The 25235-nt window shown below is 36.8% G+C and overlaps 2 protein-coding genes across 10 annotated transcripts in view; both read left to right on the top strand.

Annotated features, from left to right (window-relative positions):
- The window catches only part of sorcs2 (sortilin-related VPS10 domain containing receptor 2), a 593249-nt gene extending 585112 nt beyond the window's left edge, over positions 1 to 8137 (top strand). For 2 of the 7 annotated variants that reach the window (XM_030162130.1, XM_030162127.1), the window contains 2 exons: positions 3324 to 3484; positions 6873 to 8137. In XM_030162130.1, the coding sequence (XP_030017990.1) occupies positions 3324 to 3484; positions 6873 to 6940 (229 nt within the window). In that variant the 3' untranslated portion in view covers positions 6941 to 8137. Of the gene's footprint in view, positions 1 to 3278; positions 3577 to 6872 lie in introns of all 7 variants that reach the window. The other 5 variants (XM_030162128.1, XM_030162123.1, XM_030162129.1 and 2 more) reach the window with 3 other exon arrangements.
- A 3596-nt stretch (positions 8138 to 11733) lies between these two features.
- LOC115438550 (gastrula zinc finger protein XlCGF57.1-like) overlaps positions 11734 to 25235 on the top strand; it is a 22885-nt gene continuing 9383 nt past the window's right edge. For 2 of the 3 annotated variants that reach the window (XM_030162216.1, XM_030162217.1), the window contains exons 1-3: positions 11734 to 12177; positions 17717 to 18019; positions 20905 to 22035. In XM_030162216.1, the coding sequence (XP_030018076.1) occupies positions 11985 to 12177; positions 17717 to 18019; positions 20905 to 21908 (1500 nt within the window). In that variant the 5' untranslated portion in view covers positions 11734 to 11984 and the 3' untranslated portion in view covers positions 21909 to 22035. The remainder of the gene's footprint in view (positions 12178 to 17716; positions 18020 to 20904; positions 22036 to 25235) is intronic. The other variant, XM_030162218.1, reaches the window with a different exon arrangement.

Raw genomic sequence — 25235 nt, 5'->3', positions numbered from 1 at the left:
ATATACAAGAAAACCATATGCATGACCCAGTCAAAGCTAAAACCAATGATGACCTAAACATGCTGATCAAAGTCAAAGTCAGCTTTACTGTCAGTTTTTACCATATGTACATCGCATACAGAAAACTGAAATTACAAGACTCTAAGGCCCCACACTGCAAAATGAACATAAATATAAAAGAATACCGAAAAATCCAATTCAGCTTTATTTATAAAGCACTTTAAAACAACCACAGTGGACCAAAGTGCTGTACAGAAGACTGAAAGCACAATAAAAATTAATAACAGCATTAAAAAGCATTCAGATCAAATAAAAATAAATAAATACAAGTTAAAATATAGAAACAAAAACAAAAGATCAACATTGCATGAATGTTAAAAGGCCAAGGAGAACAAGTGGGTTTTAAGAAGAGATTTAAAAACAGGCAAGGAGGAGCTAAAAAATAGAAAAATATAATATAATATTATATATATTACATACATATATAATACAGTATAATAGAAAAATAGAAAAAAAGAATAGAATATAAACTATAAACGATGCTGTTATTCCAGTTCTGTTTATGAAGTTGTTTATCTGTTAATAGTTCACTTCAATTCAGTTTTATTTATAGAGCCCTATATCACAACAGTGTTGCTTCAGAGGGCTTTATAGAATTAGTTGTATATCTAAATAAACAACAGTCAAATAAACAGTGGATAAAGGAAATGGATTAATGTCCCGGGCATCCCACAACCTTAGAGCAAGGAAAAACTCCAAAATCCACCGGGAAAAGAGAAACCTCGGGGAGAACCACAGTGAAGGAGAGATCCTCTCCCATGGACAGACAGGCTGTAGGTGATAGTGATGAGGATGTAGGCATCTAGTTGCAAATGGCAAGTACTGGCCTCTAAAATATGATGGAAAATGATGGTTTTAGAAGATGTATTTTGAGAAAAAGTAAAGGAAAATACAAACAAAAAGTAGATTCTAAATCAAGTAACAATTTATGGATCAGCTGATGAACATTGGAAATGGAATTGTCAGTAATGTACGTTTCAGAAGAATCCACTCCATCAGTGTAAAGATGTTTCATACTCATCAGAATCACAAATGAAGCTGCAGGAGATGAAATCAAGGGGGAACAAAAATAGATACTGAAGTAACAGATACTTAACCTCTGCACCACATTCCTTTTAATCAAACTCAAAAGACTAAACACGAACTCAGTTGAAATTTCCTGTTACAGTGTTGGTAGTCTCTATTTCCTGATAAACCTCATGCAGAAAAGGTCATTTTGGCCCAGTGATGCCAAAAAGTATGAAGCTCAGCAGCTTTAAGAGTAACAGATGCCTGAGCATTAGAGGACACAGAAATATTCATGCATCAGTGAAACAGAACAAGGAAAAAAAAAATTAAAAAGACTACATTTTTGCCCAGTGTTGTATTATACATGTACAGATAAAATGTGTTCCCACAATGATTTGCAGGCACTGTTTTGCATTTTAGAAATGAGATATTATTTTCCTGCACCATTTAATAAACATGAGGAAGTCCTGATATTTCATTACATTTAATGGAAACATTGCCCATTTACATAAAAGGTCAGGAAAATGATAATGTCATTCAGTAGTTACTAAATTTGACTCATATCTGGTGAACAGACTGAATGTGGTTACTAGTCTGACTAATAGTCAGATCTGATCTATTTACAATCTGTTTTACCAAACCGTTTAACAGCCACTAGTGACTGAAAGCATCTGCTGATCATAAATGTGTAATAACTGTTGACCCACTCATCCTAAATATACTGAGAATTCAGGAAAAATGAAGGTTCTCAGCTTTTCACCGTCATCAGATGTGATCCAGTGGGACGTTCAGAGACTCCATACTGAACAATGACTCACAAATAAAACCTGTGTAGTTTAACAAATAACAAAGGCTTGTTTTTTGTGGAGTAAATGATATATTTTGACTGAAAAAGTCACTTTCTCGTTAATTTTTTCTGTTTCGATGTAATAATCTTTGAATTTACTCAAGGGCAGTAAATTAAATATCCTGCTGAGACCCAGGAAAGGAAAAGTTTACTCTTTTTTTACATTAAATAATTGTCTCGATTGGAAACAACATGACGCAACCATTTTTTCAGATTTATTTTTAATTTTTTATGAAATGTCTTTTGCAGTGGACAGCATCTTTTTCTTTTTTTTTTTGTTGTTTATAAATAAAGCTGTAAAACTCGTGTCCCCTACAGAGGACACAAATGCATTGCTGGGTCTCAGGAGGACATAAGAAAATACTTGCTTTGGAATGAATCTGTAATGAAAGAATAGAACATAATATCACCTGACAGTAGGAACATGCATGGATTCTTCAGTGTGTGTGTGTGTGTGTGTGTGTGTGTGTGTGTGTGTGTGTGTGTGTGTGTGTGTGTTGGGGGTGTAACGGTGCACTCGTTTGTACTAAACCATTTCAGTTCAGGGCTTTGGATACAGTACGAAGGTGTACTGAACAAATACATGTAGCCTATGTGAAGAACGCAAACAGTCGGGGGGCAGGGTGGAGACAAGCAGAACCCATGTGCAGGCTTTCCTCTATATACATTCAGCAGTGGTGAATTCTTAGCACTGCAACAAAAAGCCCTAAAACTTGAAAACTTGACAATAGAGACTAAAACAGAGACACAGAAGCCGGGTTGGATATTTGGTTTTCAGTTTGTTGCTGCTTTGTGGCACAAATGAGTCCACGGGTTCCTTTATAGCAAAAAGGTTTTTATTTTTTAAATCAAGTTTGCAAAATCAAGTGAAGCTGCTCCTCTTCTCCTTCACCGTGCCTCTGCTGTGGCGTTACTGTGACGTCACATTCACAGCACCTCAGGGAATACTGTGAGGCGTTCACAAACACTCAGTAAATTACAGTGTTTGCCATAAACGAACACTGAACGTTCAAAAGTACAAAAACGCATAACATGTGGGGTGCCTGTTGATGCACAAATGACTGAACATTATTTTTGTAGAAATGTCCTAGTTACAGAGTGCACCCCCCATACCCCCCCTTCACTGGTCTCCTGTATTGTACCAAAAACGTACTGAAAAGAAATTTTTCTGTACCGTTACACCCCTAGTGTGTGTGTGTGTGTGCGTGTGTGTGTGTGTGTGGTACTTGGTGTAACTGCATGCTTTCTTCTCACCACCAGCAGCTCCTCCTCATGTCCCGAACACAAAGTCACTAAAATGTCACTCAAATGAAAACCAGTGTCAAACTACAGCCCCATCTTACAAAAACTACAAATCCCACAGTCCTTGGCTTAGGACTGAGGATGCCTATCCCCCACTGTTTTTCAGGAAGCTTCCAGGCAACCGCAACGTGTACGCCCAGATGCACAACGAGAAGGAGCAGGAGATGACCAGCCCGGTCAACCACAGCGAAGACACGCAGCACATCATCCAGGGTGAGGAGTTCATCGACGACGACCTGGACTCGCAGACTCTAGGTAACGCAGGAGGTAGCCCCGCCTTCCGTTCCCTTATAAGGACTACCACTAACCACTGCTACTAAAACTCAAGCCACTAACACCAGCAGCTAACACACACCAAGGTACTGGAGGACTCCCCCTTTTCTTAATCACTGGTTTAATGAAAGTCCCACAACTTTGAATTCATGTCCAGATCCTTGTTTTTGTTTTGGTCTCACATCAGTTCACAGTCATCTGAATCCAAATCACAGTCATATCATAGTTTTGCATCATGTCATGTTATTGTGCTACAATAGTCCAAACAGTATGATGTCACAAAGAGAGCATGTCATGTGATGAGTAAAAGAAACTCAGGCTACGTTCAGACTGCAGGCAAATGCGATGTGTTTGCCCATATGTGACCTGTATCCGACCTGTTAAAGACAATTTGAACAGCACAAATCCGACCCAGGCCACTTTCATATGTGGTCCTAAATCCAATATGTATCTGGTATTTTGCAGTGCGACTTCAGCCTGAACAGCTAAGTCAAATTTATCGGACCTTAATGTCGTTGAAATGCGACAAACGTCCCAATTCTGCGTCCTAGGAGTGTCACTTCCGCAAACACAGTGCGTGCCTGCGTGGTCACGTATTATGTCAGGACTTCTTTTGCACATGCGGGTCATTTCAGGGTCGCATTCAGTTCATACTCAAAACTGATAGAAGTCGCATTTAATGTGTAAAATGAACGAGCACACAAAAAAATCTGATTTTACTAAAAAATCCTGTTGTCGAACATAGCCTAAGTCTTCATATTAGAATATTCTGACTTTAGTAGATGGATAAAATAAATAAAATCAGTGTCATTAATGATATTGTAAAAAATGATATGATATGATATGATATGATATGATATGATATGATATGATATGATATGATATGAAATTGTTTACAATAGTGATGAAATTTAAAGGGGTTATATGTAGTGTTTCTATTTTCAAATACTAAAATAAATGACAGAATTATTATGTTACAGTGTTTAGAATAAATACCTGTGAGGTTCTGTTAAAAATACAAATGTGGTTGTAGAGATATGAACTGAATATATTCATACTGTAGTCTGACTGATTTATGTGACCACTAGAGGGAGTCGTGAGTCTCTCTGTTGGTCTGCCATGGAGAAAACTAACACCTTTGACCAAAGTGTCAGAAAGTGACCAGATGGGATGAGAACCATTAAGAAACAACTTTTAGAGTCTAAGACAGTGATAAAAACTAGAAATACTGTTGTTTTCACCACTGGACGCAGATATAAATGAACAGAATGGAGTTTGATGATGGTATTACAGTGTTTCTTCTAAATGGGTGAGTTTATGAAGGTATAAAGGTATTATGGGATGTTATCATCTTTGCTAAGTTCGTTTGCTAATCCTCGGTTCAGGCTAAACTGACAGTTCTGACTTTATTTGTTCAATTCCAAACAGATCTTTAGTTCAGCTACTGACAACACAAACTACAGAAAACAGGTGATTAGTGGTTCTACTGTGGCTGTTTTCTGTCTAAAATCGGAGCTAAGCTAACAGAGGTTTAATGTAAAGTATCAGCTGATGCAGCAAGTGAACATTAGAAGACACACTGTTATTTTGAACGACTAAATAACAGGCTGTGTTGAATTTGAAGAAAACCTGCAGATATCATAATACAGATGTGTGTAAACAGTGACATGTTAAGTGTGTTCTGGTATGTTAGAGTTTGGAATATCAACACTGTATGTAACCCCTTTAAGCAACTTTTCATTGACATATTAAACCATATAGTTGATCATTATTTATTCTTTTTTTTTTAATGACATCATGAGCATGACTAACTTCTAGTGCTTCTAGATTATGTTGCTTGCCTTGCATGGATCTTTCGCTGTAATGTTATTAACATGAAGGATATCCTGTGGAGTTCCAGATGTTGAGGAGCAGGTTATTGGCTTTAGCATTTGAATAATTAATCAGCACTGGACAGAAAAGTAGTGTTGGGAATGTTACTTCTAAAATATAATGGGTTAAAGAGACCAGTGTTAAAAATGTGAGTTTAATAAGTTCAGTTATTTTATCAAAGTGGTTTAAGTGCACTTGATTTATTTTTTTATTTTTTTTATTTTTTTACTTTTCTAGCAAATGTTTTAAATAGCAGTGAAGCTGCACAGTAATGTTAGAGTTAGATTTCAGAAGGAAAAACCAAAAGCATCTCCTGATCTAAAATATCTCCTAGGTTTGGAACCACTAGTCTTATCAATACATGGAAATAATTCAGGTAATAATTCAGCTTTTCAGAAACATCAGATGTGTCTTTTTTCAGACACTCCATAGTGACCATGGAAACCAGTAAAAAATCCCTGTACAATTAAACCCATGTAGTTTGACAAATGACAGTTTTATGTTCAGTTAATTCTATATTTTGTTGAAAAAATCTGTTTTGATGTAATAACCTTTGAATTCACTCTGAGCTTTTTTCAACATCTACGTGATCAGTCAATTCAATATAGGAATAAAGGAACCTGGTTTTCACGGAAATATGCAAAATGTAGAAGATAATATTATAATAGTGGGTGATAAATCACTAATGAAAGGGTAAACGAGGACATAAAACCATTTGGAATTCCCCCCAAAAATAGTTCTAGATTTGTAAGTTAATCAGAACATGAGAAGAAAACAAATGTAAAGAAGCTGTTTTCTGCTGTGCATATTTTTCCAATAAAAATACAGAGAGTAAAACAATAAATGGTGATAAACCACTTTGGAAATGTATTATCTTGAAAAAAATCATTTGGGAATCACTAAAAAATAGTTGTAGGTCTTTAAGGGTTGATCCTTGCTTCATATTACCTGAAAAACTAAGAATAAATAATAAATGTCTAATACTTTAGCCAAACTGAATTGGAGAAAAATCCAACTAAATGAACAGAACAGACTTAAAAAAAATCATGGGAAGGAATGCTTCTAGGACCCAAAAAGAGTTTGTTTGAGGTGCTCTTTGGAAAAAGGGATTCATAAAGTAGATGAGGAACAGGAAGAAAACTCCAAGGCACTGTTTAAGCCTTTATTGTCATGGCATGGTCATGTATGGACCTTAAACACTTCAACGAGTTTCAGCTTCGACCCTTCATCAGGAAGTCAAACAAAACAACAGGGTTAATCCTTATTCATATTACCTGAAAAACTTAGAATAACTAATAAATGCTTCATGCTTTAGCCAAACCGAATTGGAGACAAATCCAACTAAATAAACAGAACAGACTGTTGACAACGTGTCCACACACACACACACATTTGTTTCTGTCATCGCTGTCGGAGCTCCACAGGTTATTTTTACATGTTCTGGTTTCGTCCTTTTCATTCTTCATCGTTGCTCAGTACTTGTCTGTTTCTTCTGCCTTCTTGTTGCCAGGCAACCATTCTGGTGTGGTCCTGAGCATCAACTCAACCAGAGAACTACACAATTACCTGACCAGCTGATGGCTGCCATGGCAACGCTAATGAGCTAGCCTAGCCTAGCCGGCTAACGAGCACAGGGACTCCACTCTGCGTCTGTCCTGTCCTCTTCCCTCTCCTCCTTCTGGACTCTTCACCTCCATGGACTCCTCAGCTCCAGCTTTGGTGTGTGTTTTTGTTGTTTTGTTTTTTAGGGGCGGAGTCTGAACCCCCTGAAGTCTCTTCCTGCTAACAGATGGGAGGAGCTCTGCTAACGCGTCTTTCCAAGCCCCACCCCCCCCCGAGCCCTTTCCTCCCTTTTCCCCCCTGGCCGTGGAGACCCACACTGATGCCTGCTGAGGATGGAGGTCTGGATGGCGTCACACCAAGGACACTCACTCATCTGTGTTTTGGAGAAAAAAAAAAAAAAAAAGAAATGTGTGTACGTTGTCTGTCACATGTAGACACTCAGAATCAGCCGGCATGACTCACAGGAGCAGAAACATCAGCACAGAAAAGGTTAAAGCAGTTGAGCCGCTCACGCTAACAAGTGGCCAAAGACTCGTGTTGGTTTCCAAACACTAACGATAGTTGTGACATCGATGGCAGAAAAAACAGATTTTTCCTCTTTACTCCTTTTGTTTTTCTTCACAAACACTAGAAACTCTCTCTCAAAGGCAATAATATCCTGTGAAAGGAATGTAGGCGTAGGAAAACCCCAGTGGATTTGCATATTCCCAGATGCAAACACAAGAGGGCGATGTTGCACTTTCTTAAATTCCCCACACACACATAATAGCTCCGTCTTTTGGACTATACTGTATGTTCACTCTGCGTCATTTTGTGTTAGTCTGACTCACATTCTGAACTGGCGTCACATACGTGTAAGTGTCTAAAACGAGCACCTTCGTAGGAGAACGCTGTCTGTCCCATGGTGCCTGAAATGGCAGACGCTGATCTGCTCAGTAACATACCTGGAGTTGGGTTTATTTCGAACAGTACACCCCTTCCTCTTCCTCCCCCTTGTCCTCTTCCTCCTCCTCCACCCCACATTTTCCAGGTCAGAGGTCAAAGCAGACTCGTTGCCCTGGAGACAAAGGTTGCCGTCATGGAGGGAAGGTGTAGTTGATGTACTGTATCAGCCTATATTAGGCGTAGCCCACAGTGGAATCATGTCTCTTTAAAGGTTCGGTTTGTTGTATGTAAAATGTGTAAATACAAACAATCTCCACTTTGTACATATTCCCTTTGACGTGTGTGCGTGTGTTTTACACTACTACCAAAATACACAGCGATTTCTTCACTGAGGTTCCTTAACTTGAGAAACTCTCACTGTTTCCATCTGGATCAACGCCATTGCCTGCTCACGTGTCCTTTTTTTTTTTTTTTTTTGTATTTTCAGTGTAAACTCATGAGCAACATACAGTCGCGGAAAAAAGTATTAGACCGCCCCTTGTTTTCTTCAATTTCTTGTTCATTTTAATGCCTGGTACAACTAAAGGTACGTTTGTTTGGACAAATATAATAATAACAACAAAAATAGCTCCTAAGAGTTTAATTTCAGAGCTGATGTTTTCTTGATAATAACCAAAATCACTTCAGTTCTTACATCGATATCTAAGGCAAAAACAGTGCTTTTAGGCATTTCATGTTTTCTTTTCTGTCTCTTTTAGTCACATGATCCACACAGGAGTCAGTACTTGATTGCATAACCATTATTTTTGATGACTTTTGATGGTCTAATCATGTTTTCCGCGACTGTAATTTTATGGTCTTCATTGTTACTGGAAATAATTTTATTGTCTTATGAAGATACTCACATTTACACAGCGGCGACTATTTAGATGGATATTTTTGATACACTTGTCCGTTTTCGTCTCTTTTCTCAGTACCTGTAAGCACTGGTTAGTGTTTCTGTTGCCTTTTGCTGAAGTTTTGTTTGTATGATTGCACTAATGATGTAAGACACGCTGTCCACATGTAACCGACAGCAGCCAAGCAAGTCTTTTGACGGGACGCCTTCATAGACTTCCAAACGTAAACACTAAAATAACCCTCTGATCTGTGTTTGATGCAAACAAACAGCAGATCACACTCACCCGCTCTGGTTTACAACTTAATTCATCTTTTGTACATATTCTGCTCATGTTTGGCTTGTTATTAGTTTTCTAGTGATGTGTCATTGTATTAATGTCCTCTTTAACAAAGGGGATGGTGGGATTTCTGATGTTCTGATATTAATGGGGAAGGACTTCACAGCGAATGGCACCAACTATGGGGTTTTAAACACACTGAGTTGCTTTTCCTCCTTTGCCTCTTTCTGATGGTTTGTTTGATTTGTTGATTTTGCGATTAAAACAATTGTGTGTCCTCATCAGGAAGCATCGTGCACTCAACCTGCATCCTGGAATAAATCACTCTCATAACTTGTACGTCAGTTGGTTTGTGTCATGACTGAATAGACATTCTTTCCTTCTGACCCAGACAAAAAAAATAAATAAATAAAAGAAATTTACAGCTTTACCATGAAAATAAAGCAAAGAACATTAGTGACATGTTTAACCCGTAAAGACCCAAATATACACCAGTGACCAAAACCATCTACTGATCTAAACTGTTTAATATGTTGATCCACTAATCCCATCAATACATGTAAATAATTGGTGTAAAATACAGTTTGTCATCTTTTCATGGTCATCAGATATGACCCATTTCAGAGGCTCCTTAGTTACCGTAGAAACACTGTCACTGACATCTTCTACAACATTGGTTCACCAGTAAAACCCATGGAGTTGGATCAATGACAGTGGATGGAGACACTGGGTTTATGTTCAGTTATTGATATATTTTGATGAAAAGGTCAGTTTTCTCTGTTTTTGACATAATAACCCTCAACTTTAATCTGAGGTTTTATGAACATCTACATGATCATTGCGTTAAATATTGGAAAATACCAGATTTTTACATGAAACATGCAAAATACAGCAGATTATTTTATGATAAATGGTGACAAATCATTTAAGAAAGCCTAGATATAGAGATTAAAAAATCACTTGGGAACTACCACAAAAGTAGTTCTGGGTCTTTATGGTTTAAGGAATATAAACCCAGTACGACAGGCGATTAGATTTACTGCAAATGTAGTCATTCATAAGCCCAAGTCGAAAACATTTCTCTGTTTTTGAATCTATGAATGGATGCTTTAACTTGGTCTTATCACACCAAGTCTGGAGGTCTGAATATTCTGTCAGCCATTTTAAATTGCATTTTCTAAAATTATTTTCTGCTTTTCTATTTTTGTTTAAACTCATAAAGACCCAGTGTTACTTTTGTGGCTGTTCCCAAAGGACTTTTTCTCTGTATTTAACCTTCCTTAAGTGATTTATCACCATTTCTTGTAATATTATCTTCTGTATTTTGTGTTTTTTTCATTAAGAATCAGGTATTTTCTTACATTTAATTAACTAATAATGTAGATGTTCATAAAAAGTCAGATCAACATTGTGGTTTATCATATCAAAAACAGAGAAAACTGAAGAAAAAGTGACTTTTTCAGCAAATCTATCATTAACTGAACATAAACTAATGTTTCCATCCACTGTCATTTCTCAAACTCCACTGGTTTCACTGGTGAATCAATTTTACACCAATTATTTACATGTATTGATAGGATTAGTGGGTCAACAGATATTAAACAGCTTATATCTGTAGATGGTTTTGGTTAACAGTGGATGTTTGGGTCTTTATGGGTTAATGGATCCTATGCCCTATCTCACAGGTGTCAAACATGCGGCCAAAGGTTCTGTTCCGGCCCACGGGATGAAAGTGCAAAAATTAACCTGAACAGTTAAGGTTGTCACAATCCTTTTGGTTCAGGTTCCACATACAGACCAATGTGATCTACAGTAAAAATAACAACACAATAACCCATAAATAATGACAACGACAAAATTTCTTTGGGAAAAATTATGTGGGAAAAAAAATAACATTACACTGTGAAAATATTTACATTTACAAAACTATTCTTTCACAATAAAATGCAAATAAATACATAAATAAAAACAGAGATGAACAACCTGAAATGGGCAATTTGAACAATATTCTGCCTGTTACTAAATGTTTGGTGCATTTATAGAGCCACTGTGATCTGTAGTTGTTAGTAAGAGATGGAATATTGTAGAAATTGTTAAAATTTTTGTTCCAAACTCCAAAATTTTAACAATATTCTGCCTGTTACCAAATGTTTATGTAACATTGTGTGTAATGTACATGTATAAATAATAAGTCGAGGCATAATATTGTTAAAGTTGCACTAATTTTCAAATTAAATTTCTATTTTTTCAGGTTATTCACATCTTTTTTGTAAAATGTAAATATTTTCATAATTTTATTGTGTGTTTTTGTACTACAACAAAAAGAAAAACTTGGATTTGTCATTATTTTATAAGTTATTAAGTCATTATTTTATTGGTCTGGCTGGCTTGAGATCCAGTTGGGCTAAATATGGCCCCTGAAGCAAAAATGAGTTTGACAGCCCTGCTCTATCTAATCATCTTTTATTGTTTAAATACTTTGTTTTTATTGTCTTTTACTTGCATCACATTTCATGCACAGTTGAGTTAAAAAATTTATAAACTTTAAATATATAATTAGAAAATGATCCATGGTAGTTACCTGTCCTATATGCTTTAAAAATAACATGGAAAATTACACAAAATTGAATAAAAGCAGATATTAAATCTGTGGTGAAACTAGTGCCGTTCAGCTGTAATTACTGTCGTGTCCACTCCAGTCCGACAGGTGGAGCTAATGCGGATCAGCGCTGTTTACACCACCAACAGGCAGGTGGCGACAGGGAACAATCCTGTGTCATTCGGTGACAAGAGTGAAATAAATTCACAAAACCTGCTCTTTTGGACCCTCTCTACATGTGGATAAACCCTCCTGAGTGGGCTGGATGTACCGTGGACACTCCTCGGGTGTGACACGGCTGTTTTATTGTATCAGCCCAATGATGCTAATGTTAGCTTAGCTTAGCTCGTGGGCAGCTGTGGAAACTGTGGACAGAAGTTAGTGTCGCGGTGTGAAAATGTCCAAAGTCCAAATACTGAGAGCGTTTCTGAAGCAGAGAGTAACAGTGGATGCTGAGGGGATACCTGAGGTGTTTGTCAGGAGGATTTCAGAGTGTGAGGAGGAGCTTTGTCGATTAAAAGAGGAACATGAGCGACAACAGAAACTCCTGGAGGCAGTTTTCAACCCAGAGGTCCAGTTCCAAACACCAGGTGAGTTCAGCTGAGCCTAAAATCACATGTATTCACCTGATAAACTGCCTTTAAATCCATCAACCTGCATTCAGAGATCTATAAACATGGTCCAAAAGCATGAAGGACACAACTCTTGTTATTCTGTTTAATCCTTTTATCTGTAGATTCCCCTTCCTGCTCTGCTTTTCTACAGTTTCGTTTACGGCAAATAATTCCACTTTACGGTTTTGAATCTGCTTTATGCTTTACACTAAATCCCAGGTGTCAAATATGCGGCCCGGGGGCCAAATCTGGCCCGTCAAAGGTTCCAATGTGGGCCGCAGGATGAAAGTGCAAAAATTAACCTGAACAGTCCAGGTTGTCAAAATCATTTTGGTTCAGGTTCCACATACAGACCAATGTGATCTACAGTAAAAATAACAACACAGTAACCCATAAATAATGACGACAAATTTTCTTTGAGCAAAATTATGTGGAAAAAATTTAAGTGAAAAAAAAAAAAAAAATTACACTGTGAAAGTATTTACATTTACAAAACTATTCTTTCACAATAAAATGCAAATAAATACATAAATAAAAACAAAGATGAACAACTCGAAATGTGCAATTTGAACAATATTCTGCCTGTTACTAAATGTTTGGTGCTTCTATGGATCCACTGTGATCTGTAGTTGTGTTAATAATAACAGATGCAATATTGTAGAAGTTGTTCAAATTTTAGTTCCAAACTCCAACATTTTTACAAGATTCTGCCTGTTACCAAATGTTTATGGAACATACTGTGTAAATGTACATGTATAAATAATAAGTCGAGGAGTTACATTGTTAAAATTGCATTAATGGGCTCTATGCACAGCCCCACTACTTCCTGAACTTCAGGTTGGTCCTTTATTTCCTGCCTTTCATTATTGGACAAACTAATTAATCCAGGTATGTCTGCTACTTGTTGGGACAACTGATTGATTATGCACACCTGGATTAATCAGTGTGTCCAATAATGAAAGACAGGAAATAAAGGACCCACCTGAAGCTCAGGAAGTAGTGGGGTCATTCCATGTCAGATCACCCAATGAGTTAAACCCTACCTCCTCCAAATTCAATGAAAATTGGTTTATAGGTAAATCCTAGCCAGAAAAGACAAATTTTCAAATTTTAGCAAAATCGGACCAACGGTTTTTGAGATATCGCCATTTCTTTTTTTCACTTTTTCGCGAAAAACGTTGTGGCCGCCAAATTTTAAAGTGCTGTATCTCAGCAACCAGTGGTCCGATTTTCAAAAATAAAGTATATTTGTGAAGGGGAGATCATAAGGAATCTAAGTACATCATTAGTTTTATCTTTTAAGTGATATATCTCATCATGACCTTTTGACCTATATTTTGACCTTGAAATTGACAATTTGGGACAAATGACCCCGCGACAACTTTTCCTGAAAACTGAAGCCCAACATGTTGCCTACAACATATGAAGAAACTGGAGAGGTAATATTTTTCATTTTGAAGCAGCATCAGTTTGAAATGTGCATTACCACAGCTAAAAGTCCTACTCCTGTACATTCTATGTACATCCGTACACACAATTCAACACATTTCACACATTATATGCTTACCACATGGTTAACATGTTCTCTGTCTCTACACTACTAACAAGACAACTCAAAACCACTTGCTTGCAGTAGTGCATGCTATTCTCAACTGAAACTTTATTCAAAAATATCTAGAATACAAGTCAGGGGTCACATGACCTAACCCACTTAAACTGCAGACCATATGTCTGCCACTAAATTTCCCTCAGCCTTTGATGTCTGTTAACTGCAGACCTCAAGTCTGCCCTAAATTACATCATACACAAGAATGAAAAATAAATAAAATAAATAAAAATAAAAATAAATAAAAATAAAACGATTGGTCACAAAGGCCAGTCTGCAGTGTGTTACTGAAGGTTATATTCTGGATTCTAAAGCAATGTTTGAATACTGTGTCAAGAATATCCCTGGAATCTCCTTCTTTCATGTCACACAAGATGAAGTCGCCGCCAACGAAGAAAACCTCAAACCTCGATTCCAGTTAGCAAGGACTATCAAAGGCACTCTGCAGTATCATCGTTTTGTACCTGTCTCCCTCACTCAGATTAAAGCCTTTAAACTCTCTGAGCAGGACAGTCCTCCAGATTTGGTACAAATCCAAGACGCCAACAATGAAACATGTACACCCAGGGTCATGCAAATTCCCTTGGAAATAAAACAGCAGAATTTCGTCTGCTGTATGTACGATGAACATCCGTGGATCGGACTAGTTGACGAAATTTCTGAGGAATTCGGTGACTACCACATCAAATGTATGCATCCATCTGGACCTGCTAAAACCTTCCATTGGCCATCAAGGGATGACCAATGTTGGATTCCGGAGTCGGATATTTTATGTGTGATAACTGCTCCGTACCTAACCTCCTCCTCTACTAGAAACTATTGCCTCTCTTCAGATGACCTTTTCAGGATTTCAAGTGAATGCAACAAATGGATTCTTGACACTGAATAGACATGTCATTACATAAAAAGACTAAAGACACTGGATTTTCCATATTAAGACTGATAATTGGCATATATCTTCTCTTGACTTTGTGAATATGTGATGTACATGGATAATACTGTACATGGTTTATGTACATAGAATACAGGGATGATGAGATGTAGTGGCAAGTATGTCTCATTCTAATTGATATTGCTTCAAAATGAAAAATATTACCTCTCCAATTTCTTTATATGTTGTAGGCAACATGTTGGGCTACAATTTTCAGGAAAAGTCGTCGCGGGGTCATTTGTCCCAAATTGTCAATTTCAAGGTCAAAATATTGGTCAAAAGGTCATGATGAGATATATCACTTAAAAGATAAAACTAATGATGTACTTAGATTCCTTATGATCTCCCCTTCACAAATATACTTTATTTTGAAAATCGGACCACTGGTTGCTGAGATACAGCACTTTGAAATTTGGTGGCCACACCGTTTTTCGCGAAAAAGTGAAAAAAAGAAATGGCGATATCTCAAAAACCGTTGGTCCGATTTTGCTAAAATTTGAAAATTTGTCTTTTCTGGCTAGGATTTACCTATAAACCAATTTTCATTGAATTTGGAGGAGGTGGGGTTTAAAATGTCTTTTTTTTTTGGGTGATTTGACATGGAATGACCCAGTGGAGCTGTGCACAGAGCCCATTTTTCTAAAGAAATTTCTGTTTTTTCAGGTTATTCACATCTTTTTTGTAAAATGTAAATATTTTCATAATTTAACTGGGGTTTTTTTGTGCTAAAACTAAAAGAAAAACTTGGATTTGTCATTATTTATAGGTTATTAAGTCATTATTTTACTGGTCTGGCCTGCTTGAGATCAAATTGGGCTAAATATGACCCCTGAAGCAAAATGAGTTTGACACCCCTGCTTTATCACATCATTATCTTCTTGAAAACACGAGCTGTTTTTTTTGTTTTTTTTTTTTTGACTAAAAAATTCATGATGAATCATTTCTTAACCTTTTATCACGTCATATAAAAATCACAAACCTGCTCTTTCACAAATAGTAAACCTTCACTTTTAAAAACTTTAAAACACTATCTACAGTAGATTTCTGTTCAGAGTGGCAGAAGATTATTCATAATCTTTAAGGTTTAAGGTGCTGTGTTGCACCTTACAATGGTGTGATGGTTGGAAAACAACAAAGACTTCGTGGAGAATGGATTTGCTTCAATCAGGCAGTCCGTTTATTTGTGCACAAATGAGAAAACTGACAGATGAAGCTTCGCCCTCTCTCAAGAGTCAGTTCTACCTAATACAGAAAATCAGTCTAATTTATAGAGGCTGTGCTAAGCTTACATGGGATTGGTTAATATAAAATATGACGTATGATGCTGTTGCTAAGTAAAGAAAAAATGTCAGATGGACACAGGACAGAATGTAAGACCTTGGAGTCATTCTGGGAAGTTTGGGAAAGTAACTCTTTGTTGAATTCCAGAACTGAGAGAGCTCATGTTCTGCTATGGGCTAAAAGGTCAAACTGTACATTGTGCTATCTTTAGAGATAAAGTAGCTTACAATATGCAGAATTGAGAAGCTGACTGAGAGAAACATTCATGTTTTGAAGGACACAGGTGTCTGACAAACTAACAGTTGTGAGGAGCCAGGAAAAGAAAACTTATGGTCAGCATTAAGCATTAAAATCAGTATTAACAATGGTCTTTTAAAGGATGAGAGAATCCTGCAAGATTTTAATTTAAGATTTTAATATTTCCAGATGCAGCTTCCAACCCTTACCTGGCACTATTATTACCTTCATGTTTCATTTATGCAACACAGTACACTCTAGATTTAGGCATGTATAGTAAAGTGAGACAGCCTCAGTCATCAGTCATGTACAGTTCCTCCAGAAAATGCATTTTGTAGCATGAAATTTGTCAAGACAAATGTGTTTGTTAATGACATTCATTACAGGTGGACACTGGAGATGGGATTTGCTCTAAAGGATGAGTGCATATATTGAAGGTTTTGCTTCTGATTTCATTGGTTGGATCCTCATAGAGGCCTTTACCCATATTCCATTAATGAAGGTTCCCTCCTCATTCTCCTCTTTGTTTTGCTGTGACTTATGTGAGACCATTAACAGTTAATTACACTCTTCATCAGTCCTTTACCGACTATAACGGTTTGGATCCTCATATCTGCAAAAGCTTAAATAAAGCAGACCAGAGACAGGTTCCTGATTTGACTTAATTCATCTAAAGCACAGGTGTCAAACATGCGGCCTGGGGGCCAAATCCAGCCCGCCAAAGGGTCCATTCCAGCCCCTGGGATGAATTTGTGAAATGCAAAAATGACATTGAAGATATTATCAATCAAGGATGTAAAAATCATTTTAGGTCAATTCAATCTAAAAATGATCAGACCAGTAAAATACTTTCATAATAACGTATAAATTATGAAAACTGCAAATTTTTCTCTTTGTTTTAGTGTAAAAAAGTTACATTACACAAAAATATTTACATTTATAGACCAGCCCTTTTATAAAAAAAAAAAAGTGAATATCTGAAATCTCTTAAGAGAAGTATGTGTAATTTTAATAATATTCTCCCTGTTATTAACTGTTTGGTGTATTTTTAGATCCACTGTGATCTGTAAGTTGTGATTCACATGTATAAATGATAAACTAACGCATAACATTGTTAAAAGTGCACTTATTTTTCTAAATATTTACAGGTTCTTCATATTTGTTCATGTTATGTTGAAGTGCAATTCATAGATGTAAATTTTCATTATGGAATTTTACTTTTTCACTCAAAAGTTATTATCCTATTATTTATATTATTTTACTGGTGCAGCCCACTTTATATCGTGTAAGGCTGAATGTGGCCCCTGAACTAAAATGAGTTTGACACCCCTGATCTAAAGTAAAACTGATGTGGTCAGTTTCATTAAATCTAAAAAATTAAACTGTGAAATGGAGTACAAATATAAACACAGCAGATGTTACTATTTGCTTTTTGATGTTACATTATATTTCTTTGGCAGATGTCCAACTTTTAAGTAAAGAGCATCAGGGATGGAGCCCCAGTCTGGACCAGGACGACCCCAGACCCCTATACATCAAAGAGGACCAGGAGGAACTGTGGGCCAGTGAGGTGGACCAGGGCCTGATGCTGAAGACGCTGGTGAAGCAGAGTCGACCGGCAGCGGCTGAACACATCTGTGAGCTGTTTGACAGAACCATCGCTGAGTACAAGCAGCAAATCTGTCGTTCAGCAAACGAGAACAAACGGCAGCAGAAGCTACTGGACACTGTTTTCAAACCCAAAGTCCTGTTACACAGAGCAGGTTTGTGTTTATTTGTTTTATGGTTCCTTATTTTTTAGTCAACAACGGAGGATTTGGGCCATATTGAAGATTTAGAAAATGTAATTATTTTGCACTAAAAAGTACTAATTTAATGACAAAAAATCCTTAAAGTATAAAGACCCAGTGCTACTTTTGTGGCAGCTCCCATAATAATTTCTCTCTCTATTCAGTCTTTTTTAAGTGATTGATCAACATCTATGATAAGATTATCTTCTGTATTTTGTGGGGGGTTTTTGTTTTGTTTTTTTCAGTGAATATCAGGTATTTTTTTATATTTAATTCACTGATCATGTAGATGTTCATAGAAACTCAGGTTAAAGTTGAGGGTCATTATTTCAAAAAAGAGAAAACTGAAAAAAAGTGACTTTTTCTTCAAACTGCAAAACTGCGGAGCCTCTGAACGTCCAAATAGGTCATATCTGATAAGTATGAAAAGACGACAAACTACTCTTTACCTGAACTATTTCAACATATTAATAGGTTTATTGGTTCAGAAGGTATTAAACATGTTGGATCAGTAGATCATTTTGGTTGCCAGTGTCTGTTTGGGTCTTTGAGCGTTAAAGAAACAGAACAGTATGTGGCTTGTGTTAAAATGTGGAATTTAGGCAGTGTTTCCCAAACTGGGATGTGTGCCCCCCCGATCACCACCAAAATTGAATCACTGGTTCCTTGTGCCAGTATCAACACTTCCCCTGATGAAACCCTGATGAAAACATAACGTCCACCGTTCCTTGGCAGAGGTAATTAGATTAAGTAGTCAAATTAAAACTGTTTGAACTTTATATCATGTAATATCAAAGAAACACAGTCAAATCTGAATCAGAATACTTTATTCATCCCAGAGGGAAGTTATTGTGTTACAGATACTCTGAGAGGAGCAGAAATTTGAATATATACTATACATATTATACAGTAGTGGAAAAAAGATGAACATTTTTCACATTATCAAATATTATCTTGAAATATGTGGAAAAAATAAGCCTTTTTTGTGTTTCAAAACAAATGGCAAAATTGTTTTGTTGATTAACAAGAAAAAAATAACAAAACTAAATTCTTGACAGTTTCAACATGTCATGACCTTCATGTGTTTCATTATTTTGTTGAATCATCCAGTTTTGACCTCGACAGAACTGAGCATGTGCAGGAGGAGGATGTGGGTTTGGAGACTGGGACAGTACTGGGTAGAGTTCAGTGAATTCAGGATGATTCTTATTATAATTTATCAAAGGGAGTCCAGAAGCTTTTTTCCACCACTGTAGATAAAGATCCAGAAATAGAAGACTGTACATATGTGAATATGAGCTCAGTATTCCAGTGTGTACTGGCAAAATGATCTCACCTCCACTGGTGTAATCCTGAGTTTTATAACTTCAGACCTCCTGTCTGCACTCACAGTCACATCGTACAGAACATTCCACACCGCCTTGAACTACTGATCTAATTACACAGCACATTCTGTTCTCAACAACAGTAGGAGCTGTGTGGATCACAGAACACAAAGTATCTCACACTGACACACATGACCAGCACACAGTCCCCCAATCAGTGTTCTCCTGCATGTGAGAGGGCCTCTGACCCAGAGATTAGATTAGATTAGATTAGATTAGATTAGATTGAACTTTATTCAGAGCCCTCAGGAAATGGAGGAAGCAATAGTAGCACACACTGAATGTACACACACAAGAAGTACTTCAAGAAAATAGCAAAATAATAACTATAAAGAAGAAGACAGTATTGTCATCATGTCTATACATGTGCTGATGTCAGCATATCAGTTGCCTCTATATATGTGTCAAGTTTGATGTAATTGAAACAAATTTGATGTTTTTATAGACATTTGAAAGTTCACCCATTATAAGTAAATGAGGAAAAACAGATTTTAAAAATTCATAAAAAATGGGAACTTTGACCTACTTTTTACTTTGAAACTACGTCTATTCTGGGTCACTGGTAATCTATAAACCCAATTTGGTATGAATTCAACCAATAGTTTTGCTGCTAGAGTGTTAACAAACAAACAAACCGAACCAAAAACAATAACCCCTGCCTCCCCTTCAGGGCAAAAAACAGGCAATTGCAGATTGGAAAGTACTAGTAGAAACAGTATATATATATATATATATATATATATATATATATATATATATATATATATATATATATATATATATATATATATATATATATATATATGTGTGTATATATGTATGTGTGTATGTGTGTGTGTGTGTGTGTGTGTGTGTATATATATATATATATATATATATACACACACACACACACACACACACACACATATATATATATATATATATATATATATATATATATATATATATATATGTATGTATATATATATGTGTGTGTGTGTGTATAGATATAGATATATGTATGTATTTGTGTGTATGTATAGTTTAATAATCAGAGGATAAAAGTTATAATAAGTTGATAACAGTAATAGTTTTAACTATATAATAGATAGATAGATAGATAGATAGATAGATAGATAGATAGATAGATAGATAGATAGATAGATAGATAGATAGATAAAAACAATAAACAGCCTAAACTAAATTGCACCACAGAATTGTACATGATGTCAGCTAAGACAGTGATCTTGGTTTTGTTCTACCACTGTCTTCTTCTCTTGTGTATACAAGGCTCACTGCTGTGTTCTCACTCTCTCTCATGACTCAGCCTTGTGTTTTTGTTCGTTGGGGGGGTCATCTCTGCAGACAGCAGTAAACCCACACAGAACACCAGTTTTGTCTCTGTAGACAGCTTTTTCCACCACATGTGCTTTTTATAATATCCACCACCTTGTCTAACCCTGGTTCTACCTGAATGTGTTTGTGTTTCAGGGTGTCCTGTGGACGTCCAGCGGCTGGCAGGGAACAGCAAACCCAGTAAAGGCGTTTGTTTTCAGCAGCAGGGGTGGAACAATGCTCTTGTCCAGGAGAACCCAGAGTCCCGCCCCATTAAAGAAGAACAAGAGGAAGTGATGATCAAGCAGGAGGACGAGGCTGAGACCCCCTACACTATTGTTCCTGTAAAGAGTGAAGAGGACGAAGAGAAACCTCCGTCATCAGACTTCCATCAGAGACGGACTGAGGACAGAACAGATGGATCTGAGCTCTATAGAGGATCAGAACCAGATCGGAGCTTAGATCCACGTCCACGTTTCCAAATGGACCCCGATGACAAGACCACAGACTCCTCTGACACTGAGGACAGCGATGAACCAGAGTCAGGCTTCTATCATCACACAGGAGGAAAACCGTTCAGATGTGCAGTTTGTCAAAAACGATTCAGGTATAAAAATAACGTCAAGAGACACATGACGACTCACACAGGGGAGAAACCCTTTACCTGCTCCATTTGTGGCACAAAATTTGCCCGGAAGTCCCACTTATATGATCATCACACGGCGCGTCACACTGGAGTAAAGCCTTTCACATGTTCACTCTGTAGGAAACAGTTTGGATGTGCAAATAATTACAAGAAACACATGCGGAGACATACGCAGGAGAAACGGCCACCCTCGTACGTGAGCGCTGAAGGACGTCCAATGAAACACAACTGCTCTGAATGTGGGAGAACCTTTGGCTCAGGGTCTATTCTGAAGAGACACCTCAAAGTCCACACCGGAGAGAAGCCCTTCAGATGTTCAGTGTGTGGACAGAGCTTTGCCAGGAACGCACACCTGATCAATCACATGATCCGACACACAGGAGAAAAACCATACAGCTGCTCAGTTTGTAAGAAGACATTTACACGCAAAGATTATGTTAAAGTCCACATGAAAGTCCACACCAGGGAGGAAAAGGGGACAGAAACACTGGCTGAGGAGAATAAACCCTTCTGATGAGGAGATTAAACCCAGGATGGGGTACGTGAACGCTCTGGTCCATCAGTATGTGGACGGTGGATCTGAAATGAAACACACAGGATGGGATTGAAACATGGACCTTCCACATGGACCACCAGTCAAGGTACGTGCCTCATTTCTAAAGTCTACACTGGTTTTAGTTTGATGAACATTTCTACAGTGATTAAAACTCCAGTGTTCCAATGAAAATAAGAATCAGTGATTATTTAATGTCCGTTTGTTCATAAAACCTAGAGCAGAGGTGTAGGAAGACGTTTAGTGGGCGTCTGGACTCCTCCTCCGAAAGATCTCATGCATGAAACACTTTCCTACTTTCTTGTGAATCTATTTATAGATTCTCTTGATCTGTTTTGCTCCATGTAAAGCAGTGATTCCCAAACTTTTTCAACTTGAGGTCAGAGGTTGCACTAGACATTTTTATTGTCCGTCATTTTGACGGACAGGGTCGTAAAAATTCCGTCATAACATATTATTATGTCATTTCAAATTTTTATTTTTTAATGATAATAAGATATATTTAGTAGTATTTCATGTTCAAAAACATCTGAATGATGCAGCAGCTGTAGTTGCTGCTGGCTGATAAACCAACGTGATATTACAACTCACATAATTATATACACCACTTTTAATTGGTGTGTTATCTGTAGACATTCTAAGCTTTCCTTGTCTATGTTCACGCAGTGTCCAATCCCATGCACTGAGGGTTAGGGTTCAGGTTCTGTGAACCACAGATCTGGGCACAAATTGACATGCCATCAAATAACACATGAAAGATAGAAAACACATACATATAACACACCAAATGCCATCAGAACCGGCGTATTCCTTGCTTGTCCGTTATCCTTCACCACACCAGTCCCTCTTTTTTCACCGGGTTTATCAATGTCATCACATTTACTGGGCTTTTTAAAATAACTAAGGAGACTCGGGTGTCTGCACATTTTGCGCTAGAAAAGTAGCATCTAATTTTGGCTAAAGTCAGCTAAACAATGACACAAGACTTGACAATAACTGATTAATAAGCACACTGGCACCAACTGGACAGGGGGTCTACTACAGGTGGACTAACGGTGAGTCATGTGACTGAAGTCCTGCTGTTGTATTCAGTGTAGTTGTGAACAGTGGTGCTGTTGGTTCTATACAGGCAGGATGCTGGTATGGACTGTTTGATGACTTGTTAAGAGACAGACAGACCAACGATCCTGCAAGCAGGTTCTGTTCACAGTGTTGTGTGAAAACTTTCTTTGGTAGGTTATCCTCAGTATTTTAATCTGTCAAAATGACGGACGGCCTTCAGAATTTTCAGTCATTTAAAAAAAAAAATCAGTCAGTGACGGAATATTTTCGGTTAACGCGACCTCTGCTTGAGGTGTACATGTGGTTTCTCAAAGACCCAAACGTACAACAATACATCATATGTCCAATGAACAGAAATGAATAAATATGATGAAATTTGATTTTGATATGATTGGGATGTTCTTCCTTAGTCCATTTTTGGTCAGTTGTAACCACTGCAGACCAGGAACACCCAACAAGACCTGACCCAGTCATCACCGTTACACCATGGACCTGGTCTAAGTCATTATGTTGATCCTTTTGCTGTTTCATCACATCAGCTTTGAGGACTAATTGTTAACTTCCTGCCTCATATCTCCATTGGGTTGAAATAATCAGTATTATTATCACTTCTGCCAGTGGTCAGAATGTTAGGGCTGATGAGTGTACGTCATGTGTCTGGCCACTACACACATAACTTGCATTAAAAAATAAGACCATATCTAGGGATGTAACGATATGAAAATTTCATATCATGGTTATTGTGACCAAAATTATCACAGTTATTATTATCACAGTATTATTGAAATTGTACTCAAAATGTTCAAAAAGTACTTACACACACACTGAAATAATTTAACCAAGTTGTATAAAAATTAATAATAATAAAATAATTGGCACAATGTACCTTCTGTTGGCAGAAACATTCAAGTATTAACCTTAAGTGGTCTGAGCCTATTTTGGCTGTTTTTCAGTACTTTTGATTTTGCCTTTATATACTATATAAAGAAATGTTTGGGATCTTTTTTTTCAGCACAACTTCATCTATATCATCTGCCTTTTATTTTTTCACTTTAACCTTCTATATAAACATAAAAGGCCAGAAAACACACAAAAAATATAAAGTCTGATTTGAAAAATGTATATACTTTATTGCATAAATAACACAAAGATGTTTAACGAACCTTTTCAAAGACTTTAAAAGTGAATATTGGTTCCAAATATTAGGTATAGAAAATCAAATTTGTAATCAGTTAAAACTATACTCAAATATTTGGCATAAAAGCACAGCTTTACATAGGCATTTTTTCCCCTAAAAGTGTGGTAATCAAACACGGTTATCGTGATAATTAGAATTTAAATGATAATACCAACCATCTGCAATTTTACCACGGTTTATCGTTATACCGGTAATCGTTACATCCCTAGCCATATCCTGAAATAACTATTGGACTCGTCAGCCAAGTGGACTGGTTTAAGAAAAAGTGTATGTTTTATTCATCACACGGCTGAATATTGGGTCAAACTCCACAGTGTGAATCCTCTGCTTTCTCCTGTGTTTTATTTGCACCAAACATTATGGTGAAAATAAAATAAAAGGCCATGAAATCATATATATAAGTCACTTTGAGAATGAGCCTTTTACATTTCAGCTTTAGTTTAGTCAGAAAATATCAGACGGTCGTACTGTTGTAATATTTCAGAGGTAATTTTAATAGAACGAGAAAATTTATGGAGCAGAGTATTGATTATAAACCAGCAGATGATCAGTATTGGAGAGATTATTGTGGATAATCTGGACCAAGGTATTACTTGTTCCATGTTTACATCTTGTATTCTGTAGTTCAGGGGTGTCAAACTCATTTTAGTTCAGGGGCCACATTCAGCTAAATTAGATCTGAAGTGGACCAAACCAGTAAAATAACATATGAATATATAAATGATGTCAACTCCAAACTTTTCTCTATGTTTAAGAGCGAAAAAAGTTAATTTACATTATGAAAAGGTTTACATCTACAAACTATCCTTTCAAACAATGTGAGTAACATTAACAAACTGAAAAAACAAGTGTACTTTTAACAGTATTCTGCCTCAGTTTATCATGTACACATATACATTATAACTTACAGATCACAGTGGATCGACAAATATACAAAACATTTAATAACAGGCAGAATATTGTTAAAATTGTACTTACTTCTCTTGAGACATTTTAGGTTGTTTATATTTGTTTAGGTTATTTACATT

This window comes from Sphaeramia orbicularis, chromosome 18 (genome assembly GCF_902148855.1).
Source record: "Sphaeramia orbicularis chromosome 18, fSphaOr1.1, whole genome shotgun sequence".
Classification (NCBI taxonomy): domain Eukaryota; kingdom Metazoa; phylum Chordata; class Actinopteri; order Kurtiformes; family Apogonidae; genus Sphaeramia; species Sphaeramia orbicularis.
Note: the sequence above shows the minus strand (reverse complement) of the source record. Positions and strands in the feature narration are given on the sequence as shown.